This window comes from Bactrocera neohumeralis, chromosome 6 (assembly GCF_024586455.1).
Source record: "Bactrocera neohumeralis isolate Rockhampton chromosome 6, APGP_CSIRO_Bneo_wtdbg2-racon-allhic-juicebox.fasta_v2, whole genome shotgun sequence".
NCBI lineage: Eukaryota > Metazoa > Arthropoda > Insecta > Diptera > Tephritidae > Bactrocera > Bactrocera neohumeralis.
In genome coordinates this window covers 901,598-920,754 of record NC_065923.1, presented here as the reverse complement: position 1 = coordinate 920,754, position 19,157 = coordinate 901,598, and the positions used below count along the sequence as shown (strand labels likewise).

Here is a 19,157-nt window from a genome sequence, read left to right as displayed (position 1 = left end):
TAGACCATTTTTCAGAGGTCAATGACCTATTTGTATACTTTTTATGAGATTAGTGTCCCTTTTGTTTACATATAGCCAAGCCCACAACCTTTGGAATCAATGTCCCTTTTGTTTACAGTTTATGAAGTCGATGAAGTGTTTGTTATACATTTTATAAAGTCAATGACCTTTTGTGTACATCAGTATCATACTTCACAAAAAAAAAAAAGAAAACCTAGAAACAAGTTGACTTCGGTTGCACCGAAGCTATAATAATCTTCACAAATACAAAAGGACGGATTTGACTAAATCGACTCAACTCATGTAGATCATTTTATTTATAGGGTGTTCCCTATAGGTGTTCGACCGTCATTATTCGACGATATCGTCAATGGATTGCAACCAAATTAAGTTCTATCATATATTACGGACTTATTTAGTTTTATTGCTATATTTTACTTCCAAACGAAAGGTTAAATTTAATATATTGAGTTGATGTCAAAACCAAACGTCAACCAGAGAATCTGCATTTATTTTATTAAGGATATGAGGTTTAGAAAGAGGCCTATGGTAAGTCAACCCCACGCATGGTTTGCGGGATATATAAATTAAAATTATTAGAAGGTGGGGCCACGCCCACCTTTTAAAGAGCTTTAGTCCAGACTGTTATACAATGTATATCTCAATTTCCTGCTTACTTATGACACTTTATAGCATTCGATTATTGGCTTTTTGTGGGCGTGGCCCGATGGTTTCCTTAAAATATCTTAAGTTTGGCTTGCACGTACAAACAGTCACCAAAGATTTCAAACATCTTTTATAGTTTTGTCAGAATCGTCCCATTTCTTTTGCGAAAATGCGCTTGCAGAGAAATGAAATAAAGTGAGTAGTCAGCGCATGAACAGATTTGGGGCTCGATAGGTCGTTACCAAAATGCCGTCGATGAAATCCTTTATACGGCTTCTTCCTAGTTATTGCTACATATGAAATATTAATTTTCCAAGAGTTTATTTTTTTTGGTTTTTTAGTAGTTTGCTTACCTCTTCAACTCGTAAAATAATGATTTGAAAAAATATACTTGTATATTAGCGATATTTAGTTTCCGAACACAAATCAAATTTTTCCTATATTTAACACAGTTTATTATTTGCAATTTATTCCTTTTAAACACATATGCAGCTATTTTCAATGTATATATATGTATGTACATATGTACATATGTACCTCATACCTACGGTGTGTGCCTCTTAAAAAATGCAAAGTAATATGTTGTATGCGTCACAATTATATAACTTACACTTTGTATGTATGAACGTACATATGTATGTAACATATAAGTATGTGTGTGTATATATTTGGTTTATTCCTCAATATTATCTATATTCTTGTGCTTATTAAGTATTGTTAAACTAAATGCAGAAATTGCTGCTTCATACATCAGAAACTTTACAAGTATATAATATTTAAGTATGTGCTATGTAATATCACAATTCATTGAAATAAAATCATTTGCTTTTAATTATTCTGTTAAAATCTTGAGAAAGTTGTTGCAACAACAAATTTTAAGCTTAGCAGACATAAGTAGACCTAAAGGTGGGCATGCAATTCAGTCTTTAATAAAAAAGATAATAACTATAATTTATAGGCAAAATACTAAATAAATTTTAATAATATTTTAAATTTTGGTTAATAAGTACTACTGATACGTATTCGCAGTTTAGTGCAAGCTTATAACGTTACTCCTGTATTGCTACGTTAAAATTTTATTTATCTTTGGTTAAATATGAGCACTAGTTATAACACTTCATACGTAATACATATGTATGTATGTATATACAATAACTATAGTTAAGTTACCCTAATAAAAAAACTATAAAAACTATTTTACCCTTCACTGTATGAACGAAATCGTTTTGTTGCTGGCATATATTGTAATTATCTTTAATTTGGCTGTTTGAACTTTAAAGTAATTGTTTCGGAACTCTATTATTATTATTACTTCGGTTTGTCTAAAACACTGCCCACGGCTCTACTCTACACAAGCATACATAAACACTATATGCATATAATACATATAAACTCCTACAAATTTGTTATTGCATTGTTTACTTTTCGAGTCTTTTTTTACGTTTTAAAGTTTGTTCGAGAGTTTCGTTAAAAATGCTTAAAACTTGGCTTGTGTAACGTTTCGTTTTCTTGTAATATCGTTGTATGTAACGGATGAGTAAAATTTCAGTATATTGTGCAATATAATATGTCAATATATTTGGCTGTACGTTTTATAATAGTTTCTTTGTCTCTTTAATGTTTTTAATATCTAAGGTCATACATATACATACATATATGAACATAGTCATAAGTTCGGATTTTACTTTTCCTTTTATTTATTTATGCAGAGAACTTTGTAGGAGATGGAATTTGGCATTATCTACATAGACACCCAACTAAGGCAGTTAAATTTAAAAAAGGGCTATTTTCTACATTTTTTTTTCAAAACTATGACTTGGCATTTCAACGTAACCTAACTAAATATTAACTGAACTAATCTATTACTGCCTTATTATTAAAAATTCTTAGCACGTTTTTACACATATCTGTCCGGTATTTGATACATATTACTTCTTCAAATTTATAGAGGTTCCTAAAGAAGATTCTTCATGATTATTTCATACTATATTTTTGTAGTTCTATTGTATTTCGCTCCTATCGTATATTCCTTAGAGCACACTTATGCCATCAGATTATCAACAGACTTGTAGCAGCTTGAAGTATAAAATTGTTTGGTTTAATGAATTTTAAACCCAGATCCCATATTAGCGTGATGTTAAGCCACAAATAGAAATTAAATAGCTTACGAAGCGCCGATGATTTTTAATTTATACGGACTTATTATCGGAATTAAAAAACGCCAATTGAATAATGCCAGTCACACCAATATATTGTGCTATAAAATAATCTTATTTAAACTACATAACCTGTACCTACAAAATCTAAAACAACAGAGTTTTGTCTGCAAATCTTCAATAAGCTTCTAAATTTGCTGTGGCCGACCTTAACTTAATTTTTGTTTCCACTTTTCCACTCTCTACTAGCTCATCCTTTCCAATGTAGACAATTCTTATTTAGACCAATTTTCACTTTCCTATTTGATTGGTCTAAACGAGCGTGGCCTACAATCGTGTCACTTCGGATACCGTCGCCACATCTCCCGAAACGCCAGTTGTTGTCGTCTGCACTGTGGAAGTGCCGGCGTCCAATGTCGGACGTGGTAAGTGGGAATAGTAGCCCATCTGACAGTTGTTGTGATGCGAAACTTTTGCCGCCTGATTAATTTGATATTGTGCCGCCTTGAGGGCTTGTTGTTGCTGCTTCGTCATACAATCACACGTTGTTTGCGGTACCGGTGCTGCAATGAGTTCTTCCGTTGATTTAGCCATAATCTTCGTTGTTGTCGTTGTCGTAATAAGTTCTTCGACGAATTGTGATGGCGGTGGCGCATAGTTTTCCACATCAGTGTAAGTGGAGTAGCGACCGTAGGGATTTTTACGTGGTATGGAGTGACGTTGTTGTGCGATTTGCAGTTTCATAGCGGGCTTCACGGTCACCGTGTCCAAGTAGCCATAGCCAAAGCCGTAACCGCCCACCGCTTTGGTTGTCAGATTATCCCATGACTTCGGCTTTTGCACGTATGTGGCTTGCGGATAGATCTGCGAAGGTTGCACTTGTGTGGCAGTAATGTGATAACGTTGTTGATAGACGCCGTGTACGTGCGCCGTTGGCTGTTGCTGCTGTTGATGGTGTTGTGTATGCGGCTGTTGTTGTGACTGTTGTGCATGTTGTTGCGGGTATTGTTGGTAAGACTGGCGAGATTTGGTGGAGTGTTGTCGGGATGCTGAATGCTCACTCTTTGGATCCCAGTACAAGGTGTCCGTACTAAGCGATGTGGTATAAGAAGTAGAGTCGGCTGGCGCGAACTCACTCGATGTACAAGAATGTAGACTACAATGGCTCATTAGACCGGTGGTCAAATCATAATAACGAGAGCGCATGCTGCCATTGTGAGAATCACAATTACCGTGTGGCTGTGGCTGTGACTGTTGAAGATGTTGGTGTTGCTGTTGCTGTTGTTGTTGTTGTTGTGGTGAAAGATGATGGTGGTGATGATGTTGCTGCTGTTGTTGTTGTTGCTGTAGCTGTGGCTGCTGTTGTAGCATGTCTTGTGCAGTATGATGATGATGATGATGCATGTGATGACGCGTAATACTCGGCGAGGTGTGTGAAGTCTGCGACTTAGGTCTAGGTTGACGTTCCTTTGAATCACGCTCGCGATCACGATGTTTATGCTTGTGTGTGTGTTCCTTATGACGTGTACGACGTCGCGTTGGCACGCAATGCGCATCACAGCACGGACTTGCCAGATCATAGGCATCTAAACTGATATTGTCGCCATTGCCATTGCCATTACCATTGCCCCCTGCGACGGTCATACCGCCAGCACCACCCATTGCAGCCGCAGCAGTAGCTGCTGCTTTTTCCGCCGATTTCCACCGAAAATGACCGATACAGGGATTACATGAATGGCCATAGCAATGCTTTGAGGACTTGTGTGCTTTTTGTGCCATAACTGGCGTTGTAGTTTGTTGATGTTGCTGCTGCTGTTGTTGTTGGTAATGCTGTTGTTCCACTGAGTGCTGTTTATTTGGCGGCTTATGTTTTTCACAAGTTCGCGGTGGCGGTACTGGTGCTTGTGCACTGGCTCCGCTCTGTCCTTGACTCAAGGCGCTGCGATGGGAAAGACTCGCCAAGCCTGTGGCCGTGTCAACCGATTCTGTATGACGTAAAATGAAGTGCTGATCACTTGGACTACGCTGTATGCCCTCAGGACCACCACTGGAGGTAGCTAAATGCTCGCCGCTGCTATTGGATGTGACCGGTTTAATTACATAACGATAGGTCGGATCCAAGTAATGATAGGTGAGCGTAAATTGTGCTGGTGGCGGTATGATAGCCTGCTGTTGCGACTGAAATCTTGCCATACTGGGAACATCTTCAGTGGAAAGTGCCGGTCGATAGTACGCCACATTCTCACCATCTGTTGGCGATGTACCGCTTTCGGCGTCAGTCGGTGACGTGGTGGCTTTTTTGCGCGCTGGTAAGCTATGTGTCTTCCACTTGCCTTCGAGTAGTTCACGTTCTCGCAGGCAAATTCGTTCCAGTTCATTCATTTTGCTGTGCAATAAGTTTTGTAATTGTATGTAGCGCATGTGGAGATCCACCTGTGAGAGGCAAGTAAGTGATTACAACAAAATATTACTACAATAAATTATGGATTCATACATACCTTACGCACACAGTCTTCAAAAAGCACAACCATACGCATGCGCGTATCACAGCTCTTTATAAAATCGACAATTGTCTTATGATCAGCTTTCTCCATATCACTACCGTTTATGGAGAGTATAACATCACCTTCACGCATACCAGCTTTATAAGCCGGTCCATCATACTCCACGTAATCGACATAAGTGATCATTTCTACTTCTTGATCCTTCTTGTAATGTATGCCATAGCTCTGCAGTGTAAAGCCATACGAGTCATTCTTCTTTTCAATGATAATGGTACGTCTACGACGATCTTCATCGGGTTTCATTGCTAGAAAACGTTCCGATCTGACACGTCCAATGATATGCGTTGACTGTGACATCTAGAACGGAGCAAGAGAGAAGAGAGTTTAGTTTTTTAAACGTAACAATTTACTATATTTAAATGCACGAAATACTATACAAATAAACCGTAGCCTGAATAAAGTCAACGAAATTCGGACCCACTGGTACACAACAGAGACTAGGGAAAAAATTGGGGTTTTCATCCGGCGAACTTTCTCCAAAAAAATGCACTGACTCAGATGCGGTCTCCAAGGGGAATCTGAAAGACGGTTATTATGGGAATTTTTTGCTATGAAATTAAGGATCATATTTAAAGACATTAAGACATTTTTCGTGGTCAATATGTAGACTTGAGAGAGTAGCTGTCTGGATTATAGAATCTATTAGTCAAAATAAGTGATCATAACTGACCATTTTGATTAATTTTGCCAGTTTGAAAACTAATTATTCCGTTAAGATACTTGTAGATGCAAAAAACTCAGAGTTTTTGTCTAAATATAATGAATTGATGGAGCTCTCTTGTTGTTGGTAAATCTTGTTGATACAAGGTGAGCCTTTGAGAGCCAAACAATTCACGGATTAATAAATAGGTAACGTTGTTTCACTATAAATAACTAGAAAACTGGCAAGTCTTTTCATGTTACGAGTCCATCAAGAATTCTAATAAACAAAAAGCAGCAGTAAAACATCATAGTACTCCTACACACTTACATACAGCCTGGCTACATACATGTGAATGAGCATTGAAATAATTTTCTTGTTGGTTGTTGTCACGCCCAGAGGCATTGCTCACCATTTCTAAGCGCATGAAATTCTCGTTAGTTAATGACAACTTTTCCTAAGCCATCCCCTGGTAACTACATATGTACATAAATACATATTTATTTATATATTTATATGTTACTATAGTTGAGTGTATATAAATTACAAACAACTAGGGAACATTTGTTCACAAACTGTATGTTTTAAATATGTCACTATATACCACTTAGCCACAGGTATATAAGCCTGTACATACATACATACTTTTGCATGTATTCATTAGTGGCGCCATAAACCTTCAACTTTTAATGAGTTGAAGGCAAATAGATTTGAAAATTATAATTATATTTTAAGTAACTACAGATAAATCAAATTGTGTAGTAATGCACTTCTCTGTATTCTTGACAACTTGAATGGAATCCATTGCTAGATAACCACACAGTGAAGTTTACGACTTTTTGAGAGATATTGAAACGATTTTATATAGTTTAAACAAATCTGGTCGTATGGAATTTAACTCAAGGACAGCGCAGTTGATTCATATTCTAAAGTTATTCAAGTCTGCTAAAATAAAGTTCTTTGCACTATAATGGGTGCACCTCTTTTTATGTTAGAAATGACGTCCTCTATAGAAAGATGGTAATCTTATCAAAATTTTGAAAAAGTATCTGATATACTATGTATATACTTAGTTGCCAATTCATTTGCTCTGCTTTCCATTCCCAAAGAGTTCATTTAGGACAGAGTTGAGGATAAATTTCAGTACCAGAGCTATAATTAATAGTTTAATTATATATTTGTTTAAACTATATATACTTATATGTATGTATGTACATACATACATACATGCAGTAACAATTACACGAGACGCTAAGTTAAAAACGTGTGCCATTGACACCCCTTTCCGATTATTAACACATGACTAAACTCTGCAAATGATCTTGACCACACATATCACCGCCAGTTTGACACTGATGACCTATGTGGTGCACGTGTTTGATTCTTTTAACATTTTATAAATAAGTAAGTAAGTGGTGGCTGTTTGAAGGAGCTGTGGTCCTACATTATCTGATTAAATTTGACCCCGACTGATCCATATTGCATAAGCATTTCAATGACACAAAACATTCAGTGAAGGTGAAGTCATTAAGAGCCTGTCTGCCTCATCTTAGATGTCCGCCCACCTTTGTTAATGACAATAACATCGAAAAAGTTAAAGAAACAATGCTTGAAAATCGTCGAGTTGGCATCAGAGAGATAACATAGGATCTCAGCAACTTTTTAAGGAATGACACGACACATTTTGGTTAATATTTTGGGTCATTACTAATCTCATATCAAAATACTTCAATCTTTTGCAAAAACGACATCTAGTAGAGGTCGCAACAGAGTGCCCTGACAACGTAACTGAGGAATCGAAATTCATCAAAGGCATGGGTTTATAAATATGGCGTCGAAATTGTCAAAAAGATTTACAATACATATGTCAGAAATTGCTTTAGCCTTGACATGGCTCAGGAGTCTATTTTTATCAGAAGTGTGCAGCATCTGATGAGATGTGCAAACGAATGTTTTGAACATTTTTCATACAAAATGTTTGTAATAACATTTGATTTACTCATCAGTTCTTATTAAATATATAAAATAGAAAATAAGAATTTTGCAACTGAAGAGGAAGTTTTTAATTTTTATTTTATTTTCTACAACAAAAATAATACCTACCTACCTACAAAAATAAACTGAGTCCCATACACTGAACAACCCTAGTGAAAAGCCATTCAACTGAAAAATCTTTTCATGTGCAGCATGACAGCATGATTTTTGCTTTATGACTTATATTCATCATCAGCAACACGGAAAGTAATACAAATTATTATATACATATAAAATATTGCATAAAAAATTCCTAAGGATGATAAACGTTCCATTTTTCCAATCTACTCAACCTAGCCCTATAGTATAAATATAACAAACATTTTCTCCAGTTATTTTTCGACTAGCAGCAACTAATATTTTAATAAAGCGTTCGATTACAATAATCATTGGAATATTTGTTGCACAGTTGGCTGCAAATTATTTTGAAATACATGCGCCTATACACACATAATTAATTAAATAACTATTATTACTAATAGGCACTTTGCAATATGGATTTCCCCGCCCGACTTCAGTCGTGAAACTTCAAGCCAAACATACATATATGTATGTATGTGTAAATATGTATGTATATTTGAAAAGAATAAACGTCAATCGCTTTAGCATACAAACCTGCGAATAATCGAGCTCCTCATCACTGGCATCCAGACTCTTGTGCTTATTGTGATACTTGAGACGGCCCAAACTGCCAGTGCCGTTGACATAGTGGGTTGTTGAACGTTGTTGGGCCGGTGCCGCGCCGCCAATAACAATCGTACCCAAACTGCCAGCACTCGGGCCGCCAGCCGAGGCGATGCTTTGGCAACTGTTACTGATAGGATTTGCATTAACCGTGGCCATACTCGCATTCAATTAAGAATTCTTTACTTTCTTCTAAATGAGTTAAAATTTGGCAAATGCACTTCTATCGGCTATATAACCGCTACATAGGTTTTTATTCACATTTTGTGTACAAACTTTCGCTTTGGCTTAACTATGAACTATAAATCGCATATATTCTTGGATACACACTATATATATGTATATGTATGGGTATATGCTATTGATTAGTCCTTGCTCTTATGGTAAAAGACATTTGGATATCTCCCATAAAATTTCGGGTATTCTTTGTGTACTTTATTTAGTTCGCGTCATTAATATTATATAATTGGTATTGAAGTAATTTAATTGTATATGCATACATATGTATACATATTTATGTTTGTATCCGCCCGCACAAACGTACAAAAATGCACAAGTCAGGCAGCAGCGACGAGAAACAAAAACTCCTCACGCTTCACTGGGTTTACTCATTCAACATGCAAATGTTAATATTTTCCGGCTTCCCCTTTTTTCAATTTTTTCACTATAGATTTTTTAGCTTTTGATAAATATTTCCGATATTATTAAAAATGCTTATAAATTTTTTTAATTTAATACAGTTTTTATTGTGTTTTCCGCTCGTTGTTCTGCGCAAGCCGAAGTCATAGACCATACTGTGGTACTTTTAACCACAAAAAGGCGAAATTGATAATGTCATGCCCAAATGCCACCTACAGACATACTGGTTAAAACATATTTACATATTTATTTATGTTTGTCTTTGAGGTCATATCACATTATGTTTGGTTTAAAGCAACCACCTCAACATTCAGTTATTAGTACATGTATGTATATTCACATCATCAATACTGCTTAGCAGTGAGCGGAAGTGCTCCCATCTATGTATAACGGTAATATATACAAACACATATATATTATATGCATTTCAATTTTATGTCTGTATGAATTTTTGTATACTGATTGCAGTGCATTTGAACAACTGATTTTATAGCGCACATGTTGCAGTTGGAAAATGTTAGCCTATGCGCAGGCGCCATGTATCGGGTGAGAACAATAAACAAAGCAATCGATAAGCAGCTGTTTATGCTAGATAGATTTATTCAATAATTATTTAAACAAAAAAGTAGTATTTGAATGAAATAAGTGCAACATTTTTAATACGCTAAAAAGTTTAATATCAAAAACCTATTAAATTACTACTTTATAATTTGATCGTTAGCCGATTACTCTCATTCATAAACAAATACTTTAAATGTCTGAATTGTAGTAGGCAACCCTACACTACCGGCATGAAATGTGACAATTGTTACAGCTGCTAGAAGAACACAGATATTTGCTTTGTCTTTTAGTTTTCACCAGTAATTTTGTAAAATTTATTTAATAAATAAAATAAGTGAAATATGACTGCCGTACCACCACCTTCAAATGTGTCAACTTTATTACCACTTGGTTAGTATCTCATATTCATACGTTCAACAAATCGTAGCAACCCTAACTAATTTTCATTGCTTACGCAGAACTTGTGGACAAATGTATTGGATCTCGGATTCACATTATAATGAAGAACGATAAAGAGATGGTGGGTACGTTATTGGGATTCGATGATTTCGTAAATATGTTATTGGATGATGTGACGGAATACGAAAACACGCCAGAAGGAAGGCGTATCACTAAACTCGACCAAATTCTGCTCAATGGCAACAACATAACAATGGCAAATACTTTCAATTTTCTCTGCTTTTATTTCTATATAATATTACATATTTTCTTTTATAGTTAGTTCCCGGCGGGGATATACCGGAATGAAATAACGAGTGGTGGAAAATTTACAAATATATTTTAGAGTTTTAACTTTAGTATTAAGGACTATTGAATACAACTCAAAGTTATACAAGTTTTATCATTCTTATTCATGGCGGGTAAATTTGTACACAATCTCGGTATAAGTTTCCTAGCTGGCCTTCATAAATTATATCATTAATGGCTTTCTTAGCGTAAATCTGTTGTTCGGGCGTCATCTTTTGCAGTTCCATAGCCCAAGTCTCGGCCAACTTAAGTTCATACTCGCCTAATGATCCAGTATGAGAAATGTTCGCAGCGCTCGACTGCATTCCATATTCACTTTTATTTAGTTTAATACTTTTGTCGGGAAGTGTAGATGATTCATCAATGATTTCTATATTTAACGGTTCGCCGTCTTCGTACACAATATGGAAATTCTATTAAAATATACATATTTAAATGTAGCTTTGTTTTATACAGATATTGTTGGTAGCTTACCTCTTCTTTCATTTCTATATGGTCTATTAGAAATTTCATGTCGTCAAAGTACCATAATTTGGACACATCACGTCTTTCTTGTGAAAGACGTTTTACTTCTTTGCGAAAATTGGTTCGCAGCGTATTAATTTTTTTGGTCACATCTTTCCGATTTATGTTTGTATACTTCTCTCGAAATTTACGAACTAAAATCTCATAAGCTTCATTCTTTTTATCTTTCTTGCGGTATTCCGGCGATTTGGCGTCCCATAACGCTGGAAGAGACTTGTATACTTTAAGACAATCGATGATAAAAGCTCGTTCTTCGTTTTTCTCAACTAAACGCATTTTCATTTATTCAAATTTATTTATTGCACAATGATAATCTCAATAAAAAATTCTATTCTTAACCAAAAGTTGCACAAACTAAATTGAAGACTGCTTCAATTAAATTGACAGTAACAACTGTCAAACAATAAAATGTTACCGATAGTGATGTAAAATATGACTACAATTGTGTGGTTAATTATACGTTGTTAAAATAAAAGTTTGTTATATTTTAACTGTTAACATTATTACATTAATATTATTAAGATTTTCTTTTTTTTATTTTAATTTACAGTAGTTGTTAGGATTTACGAAAAAATTCACTCGTCTAACATTACGGCGCAATATTTTTACTATATTTCATGCAGCTCTGGTTAGTTAGGAAACAGCGGATTCAGTTGTTTACATTTTTGTCATAATGTTGTGGATAAAATAAGGACAAATATCAATTTTAGAAAAAAAGAGTCATGCCAATCACCGAGCGGGAAAAATTGGGTATTGTAGACTTTTTAGTAAGCGAGGAGCAGAATGTACCTGCATTATTACAAGTGGCGAGATCAGTCACAAAAAATATATGCGACGTTGCAACAGCGCAAGGTGTAGTACATAAACAAATTAGTCATAATTTAGTAAATCCCTAATCACTTTTCTTCTACAGAAGCACTTGACTATGCATATATACAAATTGGCGATACTCTAACCTTGCTGAACAAACGAGCCATAACTCGAGAAATGCTATTTAAATATCTACATCACAGAAAAATTCAAGTTAATGCAGACTTCACCAAGGGCGCATTAATTACAAAAATTATAGAATATTGGAATACTTTCCAAACCAAAAATGAACACATAACTCATAATAATGATAGTGTTCACAATCAAACGACTTCATCACAAGAAAAATCTTTTTTCAGTCAGGTCGATTCCACAGTTAACGACTGTAATAATAAAGAGGCTCCTTACCCCATTCACTTGCTAGCTCGCAAATTTACAGAATGGTTTTTTAACAATCTTAATACAAAAGAATTAAAAGTCGAAGATTTTTGGACAGATGCAACGCTCCAACTGCGTATAGCTGCTACGGATCAAATTAATGATTACGAAGCTGCTGGTGATAGCGAAGTTATTTCAAATCTTCTAAAATCAAAAGAACAATTTGGTTTCTTCTTCAATCCGAATCTTACACATGCTGGCGTTCAAGGACGAATGAATGTGCATGGCTTAGTGTTGGTACTGGCATGTGGTACGCTTCACACTGAACAGAATTGCGTTGGGGTATTTGAATGTACATTTGGACTGCTACGTGATCCATTTGCTGAGAACAATTGGAAAGTGAAAACAATGCAATGCATTTTACGCAGTCAGATAGCCGCATCAATGCCTAGCTTATGCGAAAGTGAAACACTCAAAGAAGCACTTTGCTTGCCGATACCGGAAGGTGAAATTACGTAGGATATATACATATAACATCACTATTATAATTATTTATTTGGAATTACTAGGTATATTTATTAAAATAGTCTGATTTCATTTGTATTTATTTGTTTAAATAAAGTTGTTAAAAAATATTTCGAAAGTTATACTGTCGGAGGCAAGAAAAGCGAAGACTATATAAAAGTATTGATTGAAATAAGTGTATTGCAGGATTTATGTCTAGAAAATAAAAACACTTTTTATCTAAGAGTTAATGAATTAAAATTACAAGGCAGCTCGTAATTTTAGCTTTATAACGCGAAGTATTTGCTGATTTCTGGATGCAGAACTCGATTATACACGTTTTTACCCGGAACTGTGTACATTAAGTTTGTCACTAAGGCAAACTCAGAAAGAAACGTTGAAGACCTTATAAAATATATAGCCATGCACCTCCGTCTGAGATATCTATGTGAAATCTAGCACACATCTTTTATTCCCAAGAAGGTGCTCATTTGCTGGAACCGGGGATATCGAACACTATAGCATATAGCTGTTATATAAACTGAACCATCAATATCATGTTCTTGTATGAAAAACTTTTTTACTTTAAAATTTGGCTTCACGAAATTTATTTTGGAATATTGTTTAAGGCAACGGTACAGTCTCCGAGGAAATTATTCAAATCGGACCATTTAGCTGTCATACAAACTGATCGATCGAAATTTAGTATCTAATCTTCTATGGAATTTTTTTATATGTGAAGGTTTCTCTAGCTTCAGTGCAGCCGAAGTTAACGTTACATAAAAACAATTATAAAATATTTTCATCGCTTTTCTTGACCAACAAATTACCTTAATTTCTGAACTTTATCTTGCAGTTTTCATTCAATCCAATTCCTCAGCTCCTCCAAACGTACGAGCTCAGCAGTTAGGTTTTTTGAAAAAGGCAATGTATCCTTCCCTTTCCTTAAAAAATTTAAATAATTTCTTAAAACAATTTGGTTTCGTTTGACCTTACAAAATGATAAACTTACTGCCGATGAAATAAATTTAATTTTTACACAGACTTTAGTTAAAGCATTTAACATCGCTGTATAACAGCCTTCTGAAAAATTAAGAGAAAAACAAAATTTGCTTTAGATAAAAATGTAGTGTACATTTTTTAAAGTTCATAATTTCGTTTACATCTCCATTGCAATCACATGGCGTCGAAAATGATTTGGGATGTGATCCGTGCAAGCAAATCGATTCTCACGCTGCTCCGAAATGGAGATTTTTACGAAATTTTAATTTAGGTTCATTTTATCAAAATAAGTATAGCTTCAATCCCAAATTATTATTACCAGCGCAATTAACATAAAACATGCTGTACTCTCGTTCGTCGCAAAATGTGGTAATAGGCATCAGCACGCCTGCGCTTATGCGTTGCACAGCGACCAATTCTGAAATTAAATTAAATACTATAGCATTGTTTGGACATAAATAAATTATAGTACTGGTATTAATACATGCGGGAGAACCTCAATCTATACATGTTTTTATGTACGATTTTGTTATTTTTGAGAACACTTTGATCCTTTTTTAAGTTAAAATTGAGCATTGTTTTCGAAAGGAAAACAAAATTTAAATTATATACAAATTTGATTTATACATTATATATATATGTATATATTTAGATATCACTAATAGTACGACAAAGAAAAAAAATCAACTAATTTTTAAAAACTCCTCCACTTATGAACATGTTTCAGTCAAAACTGGAATAGAACCATTTTACTTTTACGTACATTGTGCAATATTTTTGCACATATGTATTTCGATTATTTTTCATTCCATGGATAGTTTCCATATGTAAAAATAAACATTTCTTATTACAACTTTTAAGAAATTAATGTTAATTTTAATGTTTCATATGCGATTTTTAAAAGAAAAGAAGAAATTCGAATAGTGATGCTGGTTTTATAAAAAAGTAAATTAATTGTAATGCATGGTAAATCAAAATATTGTCGAATATTATATGCATAAGTTGACTTTAATAAAAATTAAAACATCTTGCAATATTTGAAATATTAACTAAGACCGTTTAATATGATACTAAAACTCCTGGATTTTCATATTATCATGATGTTTAGACACATTAATCAAATTAAATTATTGATTTCAATTCGATTTACATTCCAATTTATATAACAGTGCAGGTTATATTATGTAGGACAAACTTAGAACTCTACTAGTTGACATGAGCTGACAGAATCTATTGGTTTTGTACTTTGGCAAAAATAATTCTTAATAACTTCTCAAACTAGCCGAGATTTCAAAATGAAACTAAATTAATATTAAACGGCAACTCAATGTGTTCAGTTCTGTCATCCTTCTCTAATACCTGCGTGTACACTACACTTGTGTACATTAAACATTTGTAGAAGATGTATCATATAAATTGTGTATAAATAATTGTATAATACTTAATTTATAAACACTAAAACTGCCAGCATGTATAAAATACATTACTAGCAGCATATGAGGAAAGAATTACATTGTGTGGCGTCCGTTATTATTTCGCATATCGGTTCAAATAGCATCAAAACCGTTACTATTTAAAACGCCGCCTACATCTTTTCTTGAATGAAAGGATGTGTGAGTGCTTGATTCAAGGAAATCCGTTTCGATGGATCAAGTGCAAACATATTATCCAATAGATCTTTTAGTTGCGTTACTTTACGTTGTTGATCATCTGGTAAATTCTGGTCAGCAATAAGTTCTTGTTGCAAATTTCGGGTAGCTTTTATTACAGGCATAACAACGATTTTTTCCTACAAATAATAATTTTTTTACTAAAGTAAATAAAACAATTCATTTACGTATACTAATAAAATAATTACCCGTTCTGTGATTTTGTCAATTTCATGATAAAGGAAGTTGCAGCTCTGATCAAAATGTTGGTCTTTGAATTGACCCTTGCGAATAATTCGATTTGGTATTTTCCCTGGAATGAGAAATTGAGAAAATATTTATTGCTTTTTTGACAATTATTTGTGGAACGTGTCGCTTGATTTATAAAATTAAATTAATGCATTATTTGCAAGCCTGATGGAAAGAAATTTCTTAATGGTATTACCTTTTAAGTCCATGAAAAATTTCAGCATTTGGTTGTTACTCTTTCCACTAAAGAGTATTTTACCCGTGTATAACTCATATATTGTACAACCCGCGGACCACATGTCAATACCATAGTCATATGTAATGCCCAATATTATTTCTGGTGCACGATAAAAGCGCGATATCAAATATGGTGTAATTTCGTTGTCGTTAATAGTTGATGCAGAACCAAAATCACAAAGCTTCAAACACAAATTATTCTCATTCACTAAAATGTTGTCGGGCTTAATATCTGCATGGAGTATGCCCGTCTTTTTGAGCAGCTTAAGAGCCAAAAACAATTGTTGGGTATAGCTCCGCACCGCTTTGATGTGTAAACCTACATTTTTGCCATATTTTTTAAGCACTTCTCGCAGGTTCATAGATAGTGGTTCAAATACCATACATAGATGCTAAATTGAAGGACAAAAATTATTACTAATTATAATTTTTTTTTAATGTACGCGATTGATTCTAACCTGTTTGTGAAAAAAATGTCGGAAAAGTCGTAAGCAATGAAATCTATCTTCTGGATCAGCATCATTTAACTTCTTCAGAATCTCCAATTCACGCAGACCAGTTTTGTGCCTAAAATAATTGGTTTCATAAAAGGAATTTAAAATTATATATTTTCTTACATTATTTCGTTATTACGTATAATTTTTACAGCCACGTTGGCATTTCCACGCGCTTGATCACGAGCTCTTACTACGTTACTGAATACACCTTGTCCAGTGTACCCACTAACGACATAACGGTTGTCGAGAATTTCTCCAATGCGCACACGATAGTATCCTTCGGCATCGTCCCAATTGTCAGTCAATGCAGGATTTTCAATTTGTGTTTTATTTAATACTATTGTATTAGGAGACTGAACAAAAAAATTTTTTTTTAATGAAAACTTCAATTGATTTAAGCTGAAATGAAGACAGTTACAAGCAATCGACTCACATCGAAATTAGAATCCACATCTTGATCTGCAAACATATCCCACTCGGGCCGTTTTTCTTTTGTAGAATTTTTTATTTTTTTATCTTCATCCATGTCCTTATCCTCCGCATGGCTGGGCTCTTCAACTGAACCCTTTGTTGGAGCGTTTTGTATCAACGGCGCAGGGTCTTCTAAATCATATTTGATAGGTGGACTGCAATCCCTTTGAGAATGTGTGAAATTTTTTGGTGGTGATGCCTCCTTTTTACCACCAAGTTTCTGGTAATACAAAAAAATATCTTTATATGCTTTAATACATTATAAACGCAGTATATTACCTTTAACAACTCTTCGCGCTGCTTTCTTCTCATCTCTATAATTTTTTCCTCTTCGTCTTCATCCTCGTTAATGTCAATATCTAAATTGTCGCCGTCATCACTACTTGTGTCTTTGATTTCAGCTTTTTGACCTTCACTGAGCGATCCACGGTAGCGATCCTTGTCACGTTCTCGACCACGATCTTCACCTCTCCAGCTGTCTCGTTCGGATTTTCCATCGCGTTGACGCTCTCGTTCCACCCGTCGCCGATCCGATTCAAATTTACTGCGGCTATGGGAACGCATTCTATGGTCTCGATCACGTTCACGCTCTCGGCCACGAGAGTTACCGTAACAATCTCCACCACTACGCTCTTGCTGCCTAATTCGATCATCTCGCCCACGGCGATCACGGTCACGGCTATTTTCACGTTCGCGTTGTTTATCGCGATTTATTTCAAGTCGAAGATCTTCTTTGTTTCTGTTTTGATCATGTATATCACGCCGATGCCGGCCACGGTTGTGGCTGTCGTCACGACGTCGATGAATATTTGTCTCCGATTCTCTACGCAACGATCGACTGCGGCTCCGTTTGCCGGTGTGTGGATGTCGATCTCGTGAACTAGGTCCACGCGTTTCCTGAAACTCCTGGTGAGCATGACGATGTTGGTAATGGTCACCTAACGACTTCCTGCGAGGTGATGGCATACGCTCATCTTTACTATCGACATAAGGACGAGATGATTTGCGCTTAGATTCAGGAGTATGATGTCCTCCGCTAGAATCATCCAATAATATAACATCAGGTTCATTTGAAATATATTTTTTACTGTGTTTACTAATAACATTTTTACTGATTGACGATGAAGCTGACAATGAACGCGTTTTGACTGCCTGTTTGCTGTTAGTATTAATTTTTTCATCGCATGCAGTTTCCTCTGCTGTTTCTTTGTAAATACTGCGGTTTATGATTGGAACTTCATTGGGGGGACTATCTTCACTATCGGACTCTGATAAATATGCACCTAAACGAGCTTGAAGTAAAGCCTTCTGTTTCATTAATTCTTCGAGATTGAGTTCGTCTTCTATGATAGCAACATCTGGACTAGCTACATCATTTTGACTGTATTCAGCGAAATAAGAATGTCAATAACACATATATCTTGACATTAAAGACACCTAACTTACATTTCACTTTCACTGCCGGATGATGCTACTTCCATAGTAGGATAAATATTATTTTGAATTGTCTTGGTAATCTCCTCTACCAGACTTCCGGGGTCAGTTTGAAGATTTGTCTTTGTTATGCTGAACCCACCTCCATTTGCTTGTTGATCACCTCGTGGATTGACATCTTTGCTGACTTTGTGCATTATTTCTGTGAACTTTTCATTAAGAGCGCCACTACGGTGTTTGTCACCGGTATCTTCAGAAACTGACGACTCGCTGTGTTTGTGGTGTCTTTTCTTTGACTTCTTGTGCTTCCTATGAGATTTCTCACTTTTACTGGTTTTTCTATGTTTCTTTTCCTTTTTAGATTTTTTGTGTGAACCCGAAGCATATTTAAAACGTTTTTCCATGGTTGAATCACTAGAGTCATAACTGTGAAGTGAAAATTTTTCAATATACACACTTTTGTTATATTAAACACGGAGGAGTCATAACCTCAAATGTATTTTCCATAACTATTTACCTTTGATCTTCGCTAGACATGGTATATATGTATTTGTTTATGGAATCACCTAAAAATTTAGCTAGCCAATTGGCTTTTGTCAATATAAATAATGTCTTTGCACGCTATGTAAATAAATTCCACAATTTTTTGTAAAATGATATTTTTCCATACCAATATTTGCTAATAAAATATTGCAATGCTTTAAGCGAAC

General features: G+C 35.0%; 5 protein-coding genes across 9 annotated transcripts; 2 read left to right on the top strand and 3 right to left on the bottom strand.

Annotated features, from left to right (window-relative positions):
- Nucleotides 1-1,054: 1,054 nt before the first annotated feature.
- On the bottom strand, nucleotides 1,055-9,763 carry LOC126762752 (uncharacterized). Its single transcript, XM_050479758.1, has 3 exons — nucleotides 8,676-9,763; nucleotides 5,321-5,683; nucleotides 1,055-5,255 (listed from the first exon to the last, which is right to left on the bottom strand). The coding sequence occupies exons 1-3, from the start codon at nucleotides 8,901-8,903 to the stop codon at nucleotides 3,150-3,152; spliced, it is 2,697 nt and encodes an 898-aa protein (XP_050335715.1). The 5' UTR covers nucleotides 8,904-9,763; the 3' UTR covers nucleotides 1,055-3,149.
- A 398-nt stretch (nucleotides 9,764-10,161) lies between these two features.
- LOC126762760 (U6 snRNA-associated Sm-like protein LSm5) lies at nucleotides 10,162-10,779 on the top strand. Its single transcript, XM_050479772.1, has 3 exons — nucleotides 10,162-10,334; nucleotides 10,403-10,599; nucleotides 10,662-10,779. The coding sequence occupies exons 1-3, from the start codon at nucleotides 10,286-10,288 to the stop codon at nucleotides 10,689-10,691; spliced, it is 276 nt and encodes a 91-aa protein (XP_050335729.1). The 5' UTR covers nucleotides 10,162-10,285; the 3' UTR covers nucleotides 10,692-10,779.
- LOC126762759 (uncharacterized) lies at nucleotides 10,605-11,591 on the bottom strand. Its single transcript, XM_050479771.1, has 2 exons — nucleotides 11,166-11,591; nucleotides 10,605-11,104 (listed from the first exon to the last, which is right to left on the bottom strand). Exons 1-2 carry the CDS (start codon nucleotides 11,496-11,498, stop codon nucleotides 10,796-10,798), a joined length of 642 nt encoding a protein of 213 aa, XP_050335728.1. The 5' UTR covers nucleotides 11,499-11,591; the 3' UTR covers nucleotides 10,605-10,795.
- A 30-nt stretch (nucleotides 11,592-11,621) lies between these two features.
- On the top strand, nucleotides 11,622-13,039 carry LOC126762758 (uncharacterized protein C3orf38 homolog). 2 transcript variants are annotated; one of them, XM_050479770.1, is made up of 3 exons: nucleotides 11,622-11,691; nucleotides 11,840-12,068; nucleotides 12,130-13,039. In XM_050479770.1, exons 2-3 carry the CDS (start codon nucleotides 11,939-11,941, stop codon nucleotides 12,921-12,923), a joined length of 924 nt encoding a protein of 307 aa, XP_050335727.1. In that variant the 5' UTR covers nucleotides 11,622-11,691; nucleotides 11,840-11,938; the 3' UTR covers nucleotides 12,924-13,039. The 2 variants fall into 2 exon arrangements, with proteins under 2 accessions (XP_050335727.1, XP_050335726.1); XM_050479769.1 differs by having other exon boundaries at nucleotides 11,625-11,691; nucleotides 11,767-12,068.
- Nucleotides 13,040-13,499: 460 nt separating this feature from the next.
- LOC126762751 (serine/threonine-protein kinase PRP4 homolog) lies at nucleotides 13,500-19,144 on the bottom strand. Of its 4 annotated transcripts, none has more exons than XR_007667516.1 (12): nucleotides 18,965-19,144; nucleotides 18,460-18,873; nucleotides 17,293-18,394; nucleotides 16,976-17,233; nucleotides 16,663-16,895; nucleotides 16,504-16,612; nucleotides 16,005-16,437; nucleotides 15,769-15,872; nucleotides 15,423-15,699; nucleotides 14,072-14,328; nucleotides 13,921-14,020; nucleotides 13,500-13,852 (listed from the first exon to the last, which is right to left on the bottom strand). XR_007667516.1 is itself a non-coding variant. In XM_050479757.1 (9 exons), the coding sequence occupies exons 1-9, from the start codon at nucleotides 18,982-18,984 to the stop codon at nucleotides 15,496-15,498; spliced, it is 2,877 nt and encodes a 958-aa protein (XP_050335714.1). In that variant the 5' UTR covers nucleotides 18,985-19,144; the 3' UTR covers nucleotides 14,898-15,495. The 4 variants fall into 4 exon arrangements, 1 of the variants encoding a protein (XP_050335714.1); XR_007667515.1 differs by having other exon boundaries at nucleotides 13,921-13,991; XR_007667514.1 differs by having other exon boundaries at nucleotides 13,921-13,991; nucleotides 14,230-14,328.
- Between the last annotated feature and the right edge of the window lie 13 nt (nucleotides 19,145-19,157).

Coding starts and splice junctions, on each gene's coding strand:
- LOC126762759 (XM_050479771.1), bottom strand. CDS start 11,498: ATGAAAATGCGTTTAGTTGAGAAAAACGAAGAACGAGCTTTTATCATC. Junction 11,105..11,165: donor ATATAGAAATGAAAGAAGAG/GTAAGCTACCAA, acceptor ATATTTTAATAG/AATTTCCATATTGTGTACGA.
- LOC126762752 (XM_050479758.1), bottom strand. CDS start 8,903: ATGGCCACGGTTAATGCAAATCCTATCAGTAACAGTTGCCAAAGCATC. Junction 5,684..8,675: donor AGGAGCTCGATTATTCGCAG/GTTTGTATGCTA, acceptor GCTCCGTTCTAG/ATGTCACAGTCAACGCATAT. Junction 5,256..5,320: donor TTGAAGACTGTGTGCGTAAG/GTATGTATGAAT, acceptor TGCCTCTCACAG/GTGGATCTCCACATGCGCTA.
- LOC126762751 (XM_050479757.1), bottom strand. CDS start 18,984: ATGTCTAGCGAAGATCAAAG. Junction 18,874..18,964: donor ATGTCTAGCGAAGATCAAAG/GTAAATAGTTAT, acceptor TTCACTTCACAG/TTATGACTCTAGTGATTCAA. Junction 16,613..16,662: donor ATACGTAATAACGAAATAAT/GTAAGAAAATAT, acceptor CAATTATTTTAG/GCACAAAACTGGTCTGCGTG.
- LOC126762758 (XM_050479770.1), top strand. CDS start 11,939: ATGCCAATCACCGAGCGGGAAAAATTGGGTATTGTAGACTTTTTAGTA. Junction 12,069..12,129: donor CGACGTTGCAACAGCGCAAG/GTGTAGTACATA, acceptor TTTCTTCTACAG/AAGCACTTGACTATGCATAT.
- LOC126762760 (XM_050479772.1), top strand. CDS start 10,286: ATGACTGCCGTACCACCACCTTCAAATGTGTCAACTTTATTACCACTT. Junction 10,335..10,402: donor GTCAACTTTATTACCACTTG/GTTAGTATCTCA, acceptor TTGCTTACGCAG/AACTTGTGGACAAATGTATT. Junction 10,600..10,661: donor ATGGCAACAACATAACAATG/GCAAATACTTTC, acceptor TTTCTTTTATAG/TTAGTTCCCGGCGGGGATAT.